We start from the raw sequence: 13,626 nt of genomic DNA on the forward strand, positions 1-13,626 counted from the left end.
ACAGTTCTCAGTAAGGAAATGGCAGTGTATCCTAGAGTAGCTGTGAAGTAATCCTGCAGTGCTGTTCATTTCTGGTCCAAAACTTGGGTGGAAAGGTTCTGGAAAGCTGTGAAGTGCGAGGATGTTTGGAAACAGTGCAGAGAAGGGCAAGAGTGATGGCTTGTGGGAAAACAAGTGTTATACGAGGAAAGCATAATGAAAACTCTGGTTGCTTAGCAATGGGAAAAGAAGACTGTGGGAAAAAGTGTGAAAGATCTCTGGAAGGAGCAAGGGTACGGTGTTCTTCATGACAAATAATGACCTTAAATTGCACCTGGGAAGATTCAGGTTAAGTTTTACTGAGGATTTTGAATACTCAGGAGTAATCTTCAGAGCTGATTGCCTGGGAAAGCAGAGAGGTTTAAAATAATGAATGGTAAACATCCCTTTGAATGTGAATTTTTTAAATGCAAGACTGCATGTCTCAGACATCTACTGACCAGATACCCAAGTGGAACAGACCCGCAGGGGTCATGAAGTCCAGCTCCTGGCTCCAAGCAGTGTGTGGTAGTCCATGCATCTGAGTGTGCTGTCCAAATGCTCTTTGATCTCTGGCATTTGGGGCCCAGGAGCTGGAGGCACACAAGCACCAACTGTGCTTACCAGCTCCGTGTTGGCAGGGTGGAGAGAGGGGACTTGTCTGATGAGAGTAGGGGATTGTAAGGAGATACAAGGTGTGATCTGCTCACCAAACTCACTATATGTAGTGAACTCACAGTAGGTACAATATTCATTATTGATTCTATCTTTGTATTTCTTAGTTAAAATGCCTTTTGTTAAGCTTCTAAGATGGGAATTAATCTACTTCTTTATTTATATATGCTTGACCCAAATTTACTCACTAAAACTATTTACTTGTGTAGGCATTTGTGGGGGGAGGTTGTTCTGTGGTTATTATTCCGTGTATGTACTTTAACTGACTGAAGCCTCATTCGATGCTTTGAGTGAATTCACTGTACCCTACTGTGGTCTCCTTATTGTTTGAGGACAAGGTTTTTCCTGAAGCTTGCTGTAGATAATGTAGCTCAGTGTATTATTTTTTTTTCCTCATGTTCTTAAAGGTTTTAAGTAATCTGTTCTAAATCGATCCCTTTTCTCATGTTTTTAAACTAAACCTGGAGGTAAGGCATGCATGTGAAATAAGGTTTTGCAACTTGCCAGCATTTCTTCTTATTCTCCTCTCAGGCTTAGACAGTGATTTCACTCAGTGTTACTCCGGCATTGCTGAACTAGAAACGTTATGATAGCAAAATTTTAATTAAAACTTGAGACTTTTTAATTAAAAGCTTCTTTTCAGAAATTAGTCTGAGTTGTGTCACCTCCTGCAGCCTTGCTGCTGTGGTGTTCCACCTCATTGTAAAGCTGAGGGCTGGAGCATGTGTTTTGTGAAGTAGCATGGAATGAGTGAATGCAGTGTGCACCTGTACGGGCCTTATTACCATACTGTGCACCGCTTGGCCACTCCATACACTGGGTGATGCTCTTACAAGGCCGCACTAGAGAGTGGGTGATGCAAACAAAGGATCTCCAGGTTTTCCGAGGTTATGCTGAGTGTGGTCTGGTGTAAGAAAGTTAGCCTTGGTGAAGCAGGCCTTAGGAAGAACTTGTGTATATTTACTTCTTTGTGCTTGCATATGTAGCACACGGATATTTCATGTGTGCAGCCAACAGTTTCTTCTTACCAGCATGCCTGCACAGAAGTGGTGTGAAGTGCTTCTCCTGAGAAGTCTGTCAGAAGTGGGGAATGAGGAAAAATTCTGGCAGTACTCGGCTGGCTGCAGCAACTCACTTCTGAGTGTTTCTCTTCCTCTCATCCATAAAGTCAGCATAAAATTGTGACCTAACATTGCTGGATCAGATGGGATATCTGAACAGCAATCCTCAGGGAAACAAGAATTCAGTCTTTGTAAACCTGCCTGAAGTTGCAGAATTTGGTTATGCTTTCTCTTTTAATTTCTAAATTGGTACCCTTCTGTTTATTCCAAAGTTGACACAGATGGTCAGATGCTGTTCGGTTCCAGAAGCAGAAACTAACATCAGCTTCCAAAACAAGCCCAGTCTCTGACTTGGGAAATTGAAAAGCCTCAGGACTTCCTGATAGAGGTTCTAGGGTTTCAGAGGGTCAAGGAACAGATAGAATGCAGTCACTTGAGTTTTGAGGCGCAAGCCACACCAGGTGTTGTAAAAAGAAGCATTATGTGTACTCACTAAAATCACCTCCTGAAAGCCACTAATAACAGCCATGAAACCCAGCGTGGTGCAGGTGGCACATGCTGGAGTATGGCTTTTGCTGTACACCCAGCCCTGAGTGATTTTCTTGAATCTAAATAGGACTGTTTTCTCTCGCATGTCACTTGTTTTGTGCTTTCAGGAGGGTATGCAGAATGTTTTGCCTTATTTTAATTGTCCTGATGTGTAATGCCTTTTTGCTTTCATGTAGAACACAATGGAAATGAACATTGTACTTCAGTTTAGTGAAGTGGATTATACTTTAAGGTTCTTGTTTTTACTGCTTCAAGTAGCATTGGGGAGCCGTCATGTGAAATGAAGTGTTGCAAAAGGAGAGGACAGTGAGCCCTGGCCACAGGTTTTGCATCTGTTAGCCATTAGGGCTCCCAAAGAGGCAAGTGGAGGCGCTGGCCTTACTGCCAGTGTGCAGAGCGTGCTCTGGTGAGATGCTGCTTGCTCCACAGGTGTGTTTTTGTGATGTAGAGGCATTACTCATTTTCTGACTAAAAATAGTTACTGGGATCCAAGTTTTGCTGATTTCTGAGGTTATTCTTTGTTCCCGATTGTGATGTTCTAAAATTAAGCAGAGAGGTTTTACTGTTGCGATTACTTCCTTTTGTGAAGATTGACGTTACACTTCCACCGAGCAGTGAAAGAAAGAAATTGAATTTCTCTATATAGTAACTGTTTTGCAAACTGAAAGTATCAAAAATCCCCCACAACTCACCTTTGGTTTCATTATGAAGGTGCTAAAATATTCACTAACTGTTTATTATGGAGATGTTGTTAATACCTGCCAAAACAGTCTGGTTCATGCCTAAGAAACAGCTTTTCAGCTGGCGACGTTTGGACAGCCTTGCTCCTTGTGAGATGCTCAGCACACCTATTGGCTGAGAGTTGCTCAGCCTTTCTCTATAGAAGCTGCTGTAGGTGGTAGAGAAATACTGAGCAGTAGGAATGGGTAAGAAGCAATACGACTAGCTGCAGACCAGTCTGGATTTCCATGGCTGTAGTTTTCTGTCCCCTGTAATGCTCCATCTCCTACAAAGAAGGAAATTCTTTGTTCTGGTCCCAGATTGAGGTTTGGGGGATACTGGTTTATTTGGTGAAGACCTGAAAAGCTTTCAATGGTTGACATGAGCTTGGGGGTTGCCTAGCCTGGTTTACTGTGGGAGAAAGGTGATGGTATGGGGTCAGGAGCAAGGAGCCTGGATATTATCCAGACATGCCTGTGACTTATTTACATACACAAAAAGTATGGGGAAAAGCGTTTCTGCTCTGTGAGAACTGTATTTTAGACCCAGTGCTCTTCAGTCTTCTCTTGTTTCTAATCTACCTCCAAAAGGTTTTGTTCCCCCTTGTAGAAGTAAGAAAACTAATTGTACAAAATATATGGATTTTCACAAAGAACAGCTGTAGAACCGTCCCCAGTTGTTCTTAGGATCAAAGATGTGGCTATTTGACTGTCTATTGCAGAAACAGGTTTTTGCCTGAAATCTAAATCAAATCTAAATTCAGTCTAAATAAGGTTGCAAGTTGGTTGATAAGGTGAGCTTTGTGACATCTTCAGGTGCCTGGTGGCGCAGTGGTATGAGGCGCTGCTTGCAACACCAGAGGCCCGGGGTTCGAATCCCCCCTGTGGCGCAAGTGGTAGAAGTGCCGCTCTGCTACACAGAAAGGCTCGAATCCTGGGAGTTGGACTCGATGATCTCTAAGGTCCCTTCCAACTCGCACGATACTGTGATACTGTGATACTGTGATACTGTGATTTGGCACCTGATCTGGGACAAGGAAGAAATGCTTGCAGCCTGCCCTCCTCTGCAGCTGGCAAGTGCAGGCACTGCAGCTGTGCGCAGGGCAGTGGGATGTGAAAATATTGTGAAGGATATTTGTCTTTTAAAGCCTCAATTTGCTGTAGCAACCCTATGTATATAGACAAAGATGAGTAGAAACCTCTGTACTTTGCTGAAAGTGGAGAAGTCTCCAGATCTGATGTGAGGTGCAGCACTCGGAAGGCTTCTGATTGATCAGGCAGCACACGCTGTAGAGATGGATGTGAAATGGAAATCTGGGTGTCTTCCAGACCTCAGCTCTTTCAAAGATGGGAATCCCAGCCCCACCTGCCATAGCTCAAGGGCAGCAGTTCTCACCAGGCAGTTTCCCCTGGCTCTTGCTCAGGGCTTGCTTTGGTTTCTTGCCCTTCGTAAATCTATAACAGTAAATCTATAACAATCATAATAGATTAATGAAAGCTTTCAGGTGTAATCTACATGCTGCTTTTTAAATGGCTCATGGAACATATATTCAGATGTGTCATCTCTTCAACCTCTTCATCGAGTCTTGGGTGTGCTGGCGATGTCTTTAGAATTCCAAAGCTCCCTTTTCTGTATCTCCTGGAGATGTTTGTTTTCCCCTTCGTAGCACTTCATATCAGTATTTTGCTTCTGCTCGAATGAGATATTTTGTTTAATCTTATTTCTTAATTAAATTGTGAATATTAAGTATAGCCTTAAAAAATGAAGCAGTCAGGTTAAAAAGCAGAGTTAAATATGGAAACAGTTGGGTACGTTATACAGCCTGCTCACCTGTGTGAAACAATAAACATAGTTTCATAAATATGAAATGCCTCTTTAATAATCCAGCATCTTCCGTAGTTTTTACCTACATTTTTGTACTTGCCTCAGAGCTTGGAGCTAAGCTGACCCTCTCTTTAATATTAATGTACTCTGACTGTAATACTCTGTTCCTTTGCCTCTGATTAATGCTGTCTGTCAATTATTTACAGATCCAGTGGTACTGTGGAAGTTCCCGGAGGACTTTGGAGACCAGGTTGGAAACATGAGATTGAACTTTTTTTTTCTTAATGTTAGAATAATGATAAAAACACTCTCCTATTCAGCTACAGAAAGGCAGATGCTAATGATAGCGGTAAGGAAGTCTTCACCCAACTGGTGATTAGAACAGCTTTGTGACAGGAATACTCAATAGCAGGTTCCCAGCTCTATCTATGGTACTACCTCTATCACCCTGGATTTCATATAGATCATTTTGTAAGCTGTTTCTGTTGAGAGTGTGGGCTTGTGTAATCTGTTCTAAAATTGAAAATGGGGAATATGTATCAGCCAAACTTTGCTGTTAATATCAAGAGGCTGAACATTGTTATGAATTGTATCAAAAAAAGGCATCAAAACAAACAAACAAGCTGAAGTCCTCCACGAGATTCATTTTGTCTCTTTAATGTCAGAAGCTTTTTTCTCTTTAATCCTTTACAATGCAAAATTTGTGTATATTTAAAGTTATTGTAGAGTTGCTGTAATTATTTGTTTAGTAAAAAAAAAAAATAAATCAACCCTTAAAGTCAGTGCTCTACACATAGTGAATTGGATAGCACGAGTGCCCCAGCTTCTGGCTGTGAATTAATCCTTATTGTAAAGTTTATACATGCAGGGCTGATGCATTATTTCACTGTTCTAATAATAGCAAAGCTGTTAACTAGGATTATCTTGCCTAGACTTTTAAAATTATTTGTATTAAAAAAAATGAAACTCTTAAGTTTGTGTGTTCTGTGGTCTGAATTTCTATGTTAGGATAATCTGTTTCTAAGTGTTTTATGATTTCAAGAACTTGGAGCTGAGTTTCTTCAATGGAAATATTTCTCTTTTTATAAAGAGAAGCATATGACAAGAATTAGAATAAATGTGTCTGTCTTTGCACTTTTTTTAGACTGATACCAAGTGCAACATATTCTTCATTGCTTGTATCCCTGTAACAGATGATCTGGAAATAATTCTTTTTTCGCTAGATCTTGATTAATTGTTGTTTGTTTTTTGTTTTGTTTTATTTCGGAGTCAGTAATCCAAGGTTCTATAAAGCCAGCCGTAAGGTGATTCATGATGAAAGGAATAAATATGCAAGTGTAGAAGGTAGAATGTCTGGTTAGGGAATAGCATCAGTCAGAAACGTGCGGCTTGTAAGATAGTGATAAATGGTATATGAGGAAAGCGTGCTCTTGTATGTTCTTAGCTTGATGTTCAGTGAGTTCTGATAATTTTCCTAGCTGCAGGAGAGTTGTCTTCATTCTGATTTAAATTCTTCTTTTCTGGTTGGTTTGTTTTGTTCTTTTTATGTTGCTTAAGATAGTCTTGATATTTGGGGGGGGGGGGGGAAGAAACAAATTATGTATGAAGAAAAATGGAGCTTATTCAGTGAGTCGAAGGTTATTCAAAGAACAGCTGGTGTAGAAATATGATTAGAAGATGAAGCCCACTGCAGGCTGGAAGGGGATCATATGGAGATGCAGCAGACCTACCTAATCTGAAAAAAAAAACCCCAAGAGTCCTCAGGCAGTGATTTGCCTTTGAGCTCTGAAAAGCCTGCCTGAGTGGTAGAGGGAATCCAGTCTTTCAGGTAAATTGCTTCTCTTCCTGAAAAGCAGTATGTTTTAGTTGTCTTCCTTGCAAAGGAAGTTAGGAAGTTTTCCTGCTGGAATCACTAGATTCGAGCAGAATACATTGCAGGTTCTGTGACAAACCCCTGAGCTGAAAGATGGAGTGCAGTCAGCAGGCTCTTCTGTGCGCATGCGTGCATGTGCACATGGAACTCTGTAGGTTTGGACTGGAGATCTGTGCATCTACAGATAATGGATTTTTTTATAAACAAGCTGTCAGTAAAGCTATCAAGAAGAATAGCAGTGCAAGTTTGATGGGAGAGTATTTAAAAAAAAAAAAAAAAAAAAAAAGAAAATGTTCTCAACTCTCTTTTCCTGTCATTTCTATTTTAAATGTAAGACGCATGAGTTAGTTTTTGGATGTGTCCCAAAGAATCGTCTTTCCTAAATCCAAGGGCTGTCTGTTTGCACAGTGATGTGATAACAGTGGGCAAAATATTTTCCTCTCTTCCTGCGTTTTTCTACAGTTTATCATGTCACCTTTTTGTTGCTTTCATAATGCAAAGAAAACTTGTCTATGCCTCTTTGATTTGTTCCTCTTCTTTCCCACATTCTTCCTCTCGGTATGCCTCTCAAAACTCACCAGTTCTTCCTTGTTCCTATATCTGTAATATTCTTGTGGCTAATGTACAGCAGATCTTGATACCCTGTCATACACCAAAAGCTGAATGAATGATGGAGTTGCAGGTTAGTATTGCACTGGCATTAAACACAAGTTTGACAGCGTTGAAGAAATCCTGAATAATTTTATCGCTGTAGGAAAAATGGAGGATTCTTGATTTGAGTGTGTGCAGGTCTTCAGTTTGAACAGTTAATCCTGACTCCGATGTGAGCGTGAAAGGTTATAGCTGTTTAATGGAATATTTTGTACTTAAAATATATGTCCCATGTGAAAGTCTACAGGCAACTTGTGTGTCCAAGACTCCTCTTGGGCTCAGTGACATTTTCATGATAAGGTAATTTGTTTTAGTCTTGGAATTCTTTTGTTTATTCAGACAGTTTAGACCAGTGTTTGATTTCAACCTTGCAAGCTGGCTTTCCTAATAAGACCTATACAGAGAAAATTATAACGTTAACATTTTTGGAAGAAAAAAATGAGTTCATGGAAATGAGGTACTTCTTAACGTGCTGTAGAGAAGTGGACCAAATTAAAACAAAAATGAATCAGAAAAAAACCCCCTTTGCTTCCTGAATGAAAGAATTTGTAACTGTTAAAAAATCAAGTGTGTTTCTGTGTGGAAAATGTCACCCAACACAACTGAGATCTACAAATGCTGCTGCATTCACCAGTAGAGGTGGTACCTGATGCCCGAATGATGCCCAGTGTGTCCAGACACTGCCAGTACGCCTCTGTTCATAGCTCTTCTGGAAATAAATATACTCAAGCTCCCACTAACTTCATTGGGTTAAAATGTTTCTGGCACCAGGAAAGGTCAAAAGGAGAGTGCTAACAGTGCTAACAGTGCTGGGAGGTGCTAGGAGCCCTTTCAATGGCAGTGCATGTTTCTGGTAGGAAATGGTGTGTGCAGCTGTGACTGTAGCCAGCAATGTGGGAATTGATCCATCACCATAAGGCGGGTGAGGGCAGTTTGTACACATGCATGGTGCTTTCAGTATTACCAGGAGCAGCACGCTGACAGGCTGTTGTAATGAGCAGTTCAGTTCACTACTGTCACGTGGGAGATCTTCTCAAGGCTGTGTGTGTAATCTAAAAGACAAGAACTTGGTTTGCATTTTTAAAAGATGGACTAAGATGAAGGGAAATCTGTACACCAGGGTTTTCTGCCTCTTACAATGACCTTCACCCGTATTTATTTTTATCTTCTCTTAACCTTTGAGGCATTTGAGGTTCAATGTTTCTTAACAGCACAAAGCGCTTGCAACTGTTTTAGCTTTGTGGCTTTGCTCACCTTGCTGGTTACTTCCTCCAAACGGTGTCCATCTACAGTCAGTCCCAGAGCTGGATGTGGTTTATAGAAAATCTGTTTCACTGAGCAGTTTGTTTTTTCTTACTCAATCTTTATAATAGTGTTGTTATTTCTTTGCTTTGTTGGTGGAAAAAAGTCACACCTAGGAGGACAATGCTAATAGCTAATATAGAAGGAAACCGTATTTCCTATTTTGGAAGTGGGCTCTGGCAAGGGATGGTTGATTAATAGAGAATTGAGGCTCTGCATTAGACTGTTGTGTTGTTGACTTGATCCTATTTGCTCCTGCTCTTTGCTTCTCACGTAAGGAAACTGAAACTGCCTTTTTGTGTCAGACCTTTCCCATGCCCTGCAGATGAGCAGTCCATCTGGGTTAGGAATATTACATCTCATGTGAGGAATCTGTACTGTTTTCTACAAAGTTACTGTGACTCTCCTTGCGTTCTTCTCTCATATGTTATATCATTATGTTTTTGTTGTAGCTGATTATGTGCAAGTCACTGCTGAAATGTGAGTAATAAGCATTACTCCTTACTCTCATACTCCTTATGGTGAAACAGCTACTGAAGCCTAATAGTTGGATTTACATACATGTAAATCTATCCGGTGTAGGTAATCAGATAGTCCATGCAAATTGCTTAAGTATGTTTACTTATAAATGTGTCTGTAAATACCAGTTGTTTAAGGGCTAGCTCTTATGAAGTTACATTTTAGTCTTTCCTCAGCCGAAGGAATCTCATGCTTTGCTTTGAGTGTGTGTGTGTGTGTGTGTGTGTGTGTGTGTGTGAACTACTGAAGGCTAAGGCAAGTTGAAATGAGTGTCTGCTCAGAGCCCAAGTACTCGGTTTATTGCAGGCCTGAAAATTCCTTTGCATGGAGCATGATAGAAATTCTGCAAGTGAGGTCATCCTGGAAAATCCTGTATTGTTCTTTTAAAGATTTAAAGTATAGTGTTGGATTTATTAAAGAAAAATACATCTCAGCAAGTCTTGTTGTCTGGGCCAGAGAAACTCATGGAAGTCAGCTGTAACAATTCTGTTAGAGCTCAGTTCCTGTGTGCTTTCCTGAGAGAGCTGCGCCAACCTGGGGGGTACGAGGCTGTTTATTTTCTGTTCAAGGCTGCAGGCACGCTGTTAGGAGATGCATCTCACAATCTCCTTGCATTTGATGGCTTTGTTCTATTATTCCGGTGAGGCGCTAAATACATTTCAGATGTTTATGTTAATTAGTTAGGGGATTGTTTTTGTGTTAGTAAATCATGAAAATAGTTTGGGAATTTTTTGTTGCTTGTGTATTAATAAGCAGTTAGTGTTTGGGTGTACTGGTATGAGAAAGGAGGCATCAAATACATAGATTACTACTATTCACAAGTACTTCTTTGTCTAAATGTTACAAGTTCTTGCTTATTTCAGAGTGTGTAGGAACTTGAATCCACATCTAAATGTCAGGAAAATGATTAACCCCAATGATGGCAACTTTGCATGTTACCACTGAGCTCTGTCAGGTTAAGAGAACTTCCTGTGATTTCCTGATGTTTGTTTTTTGTGTTTGAAAAACACATTCTTCTTCTCCAAGGGTATTGTGTCTGCATGGCAAGATGGTTTCCATATATGCGGATCAGCAGAAAAGCATTCTGAGCTGTATTTAGAAATACGAGTGAATAGCTAAACTGTTCGAACAGGAAATATCCATCTAGTTCTGACAAATATTCTTTGGAACGACCGCTCCTCTAGACATGCTGGGAACACCCAGAATTGCTGATACTTCAGCATCTCTCGATCTGTAAATACAGGAAGGTACTTTCTCAGTGTCCTTTTAAAAAATAAATCCCAACTGACAGAATACATCTTTACTGTGAGACTTTTAAAAGGCATAGCAGCCCAACACAGAAAACTTGTACTTTCTTGATATTCTGAGAACAGGTGGCGACGTCAAGTACACTTGTTGTCAGGATTGCAGCAGTTTTGTTTCGTAGAGCTTTTAAGTTAAAGATGCTGATCAGCATATGGTACTGGCTAGCTGCATCTCTACCAGCTCTTTTGTTATCTTGTTATTGTTATTGGTCTTAATGACAGTTGTAAGCCATAGTTCTGGATGCAGGGGTTAGTCCACCCTGGGGAGGAGAGGGAGAAACAGCAGTGTGGATTATGGAAATATGAATTGATCTAAAAAGCAGCTCTCTTGTAACAGAATGGGACTCAAAGAAAGACTGGGGAGAAGCTGGTGAAAAGACGATGGAATATGATGTGAAAATGATCATTTGAATGCTTTCCTTTTCATTCCCAGCTGCTGTGTTCTGGTGAAAAGGCATGCATTTGTATATCTTAAGGCTGGGTGAAAAAGGGCCAGATGAATGGAATTACTTGTTAGATATGTTTTCATTTTGAGTCAAATTATGTGCATTTTAATAGACTGTATGCATACGTTAGCCATTTTTGATCGTACAGCTGTGATGTTGGGGGACTACATTTTATTAAAAATAAAAAACGTTCCTTTCTGTTTGCTTAAATAAGTATAGTATTAATATTTGGCTGTCCTTGAGATAGAGCTCATCAGCCCACCAAAAATAACTGTTAGTGATTTGGCTTATTCCTGCCTTTTTCAGCGATGTGCCAAACCTAAGAAGAAAAGATTAATTGATGGCTGAAACAGTGATGACAATCGTTTGGAACAGCCTCCAAAAAGACTGCCAAACTGTCATGTGTGATGTCATTGTTGACTGACCTCGGTTGCCCTCAGAATATTCAAGTCTTGTCACCTTATTCTGTATTATGTGCTTACTTACACTGTCTCATCTACTTGCTTAGTTCCCTCGGTACATTTTAGTCTTCCTTTCTTCTGTTATACTTTCAACATTGTTTTTGTTCCTCACGTTTACTGGTACTGTTTGAGGAACATTCTGATAATCTCTTTTTATAGTGGGTACTGGATGTAATGTTCCCGAATCTAGTGTTTAGTGTTTAAATCTTAAAGTGTCACTTAAACTAATCAGTTTATATTTTCTGAAATGAAATAACTTCAGTTTACATCGTGCTTATGTTAGGAAGGTGTCTGAGTTAAATATTATGAACGTGGTGTGATGAAATCCAGGAACCACGGCACTCTGGTCCCAAAGGAGTAAAGAAGGCTGGTCACTGGCTTTGTCTGCAGTGAGATCAAGGGGAGAGTTGTTGATGGGCAGCTACTGAAGGGGTCCGGACTGCAGCTCTGGGGTCTTGGTCAAGGAATGTGGGAAGGTGAAGCAGCTTCAGGTTGGCAATCAGTATGGAAATGCAATTTTTTTTTATCTTATATGAGAATTCTTTCTCGTACTTTTTTCTTCTGTATATGTTTTCAAGGCTTTGTGAAATATTGCACTTGGACTATTGAACTCCTTATTTGCTTTTTCTTAGCTGAATTTGTTTCATCAGTATCAGTCTGTGTACGGTCATTAGTGGAAGTATAGTTGGTAACAGAACATCTCAGAAATTATCATCTCCGAAGTCATAGTGCATCCTGATGTCTGTCCTGTATCTTTCAGTGGGTATGGCTGATCTTAGAGTAAACACTGGGTACTGTAGCACAGCTCTAGATGTTAGGCTAGTTAAGGTCAGGAACTGGGGAGACCTCCTTCAGTTCATTGACCAGTCCTGCAGTAGAAATAAGTGCAGTGTGTGTATTCCCTGTGTTCTGGTGGTTCTGTCCTGCACGTAGGGGAAGCAGGCAGTGATCTTCTTGCATGGGACAGCCTGTGCTTCCTGGCCTGCTGTTGGGTGAGGCTGCCTTCTCAGAGCTGCTGGTTGTGTTCTGCTGTGCTGTTGGCCTTGGCTGTGCTGACCAACTTTGTGTGCACTTGCAGAAGCGGTAACCTGATGGTGTTGCAGAGTGAACACCGGCAAAGGTGCAGTGGCCCAGGGTAATTATGAAACAATTCTCCCAGCAGGTTCCTTAGTAGCTGACTTCCTTTCCCAGTTCCCTTTCTTTTGGCTTTAGATCCTTCAAGCTTAAGAAGTTTAGCCCATGTGCCAAATGGGTTTCACTACCCTTTACACTTCCACTAAGTTCATCTACTTCCCCTTCTACTGATGCAAAGCAGCATGTACTCCATTGCACTGGAAATTTAGAGCTTGTTCAAGTGTTCTTGGAACATCTCACATGGTTTATCAGTGTAAGTCACTGCTGTTGGTACTCCATTTGGATGCTATGCCAAGTTTATTTATTCACTTGTCGTATTTGATATTAATTGCTTCTACGTTTCTGAATTATGAGGAAAATTATTTGACATTTATTTGAAAAAGAAATGATGTAAAGTTCTGATACTGGATGTGCATTGCCTGTTTGCTGTGTCTTTAAGTCAACTTCTCTATTGAGTACCAAGGTAAAGATGCTGTCACTAGAATTGTATATTAATAAAACGTCACTCATCTTTTTCCCTGCTGTGCAATGGTAGAAGTTTTTCTGATGTACTTTTGTGTCATTTTTGTACAAAAGGCAATGAGTTTCAAGATAATGACTATTATCTTAAAAGTTAAGTATGTTCTCCATAGTGTTTCATCTTTAGTGGAGGTGGAAGAGCACATTTGTTGTTTTTTTCTTTCCCACGTTTTTGCCAGCTCTCTGATACTGTCTCCCTGTCCATGCATTTAATTGGTGGGTGCCATACAATTGTTATGTTTGCTAGGTCTGTATGCAGGATTATGACTTCCCTTCTGCTCATTTTCATTATCAGTTATGGGATGGATGATAAGAACTGCTTTTGGGAAGAAGAATTTTGTTGATTTTTATCTTTTTAATAAGAGTTCCAGAAAACTTGAGGGTTCTTCTAGTGGGTAAATTTATCTGTGCTTAAATTCTTATTGTCTTGGCTATTCTGTTATTTGTGACTGCACTTTGGATCTCTGTATGATACAGTGGACAGTAAGATGTGACTTAATTATAACTGGTCACATGATGAGATTCAGCACCGTCTAGGCAAGTGGAGAATCCAAGATTCTGTAATTCAGT

At 40.3% G+C, this 13,626-nt stretch overlaps 1 protein-coding gene across 2 annotated transcripts in view; it reads left to right on the plus strand.

Annotated features, from left to right (window-relative positions):
• Positions 1 to 13,626, plus strand: part of DENND1B (DENN domain containing 1B) — a 142,526-nt gene that overhangs the window by 26,875 nt on the left and 102,025 nt on the right. The window contains exon 3 of one of the 2 annotated variants that reach the window (XM_072343491.1): positions 5,054 to 5,097. The exons of the other annotated variant lie outside the window; for it this stretch is intronic. Within the exon in view, the coding sequence (XP_072199592.1) occupies positions 5,054 to 5,097 (44 nt within the window). The remainder of the gene's footprint in view (positions 1 to 5,053; positions 5,098 to 13,626) is intronic. 2 annotated transcript variants of the gene reach the window in all.

Source organism: Excalfactoria chinensis, chromosome 8, assembly GCF_039878825.1.
Source record: "Excalfactoria chinensis isolate bCotChi1 chromosome 8, bCotChi1.hap2, whole genome shotgun sequence".
Lineage (NCBI taxonomy): Eukaryota > Metazoa > Chordata > Aves > Galliformes > Phasianidae > Excalfactoria > Excalfactoria chinensis.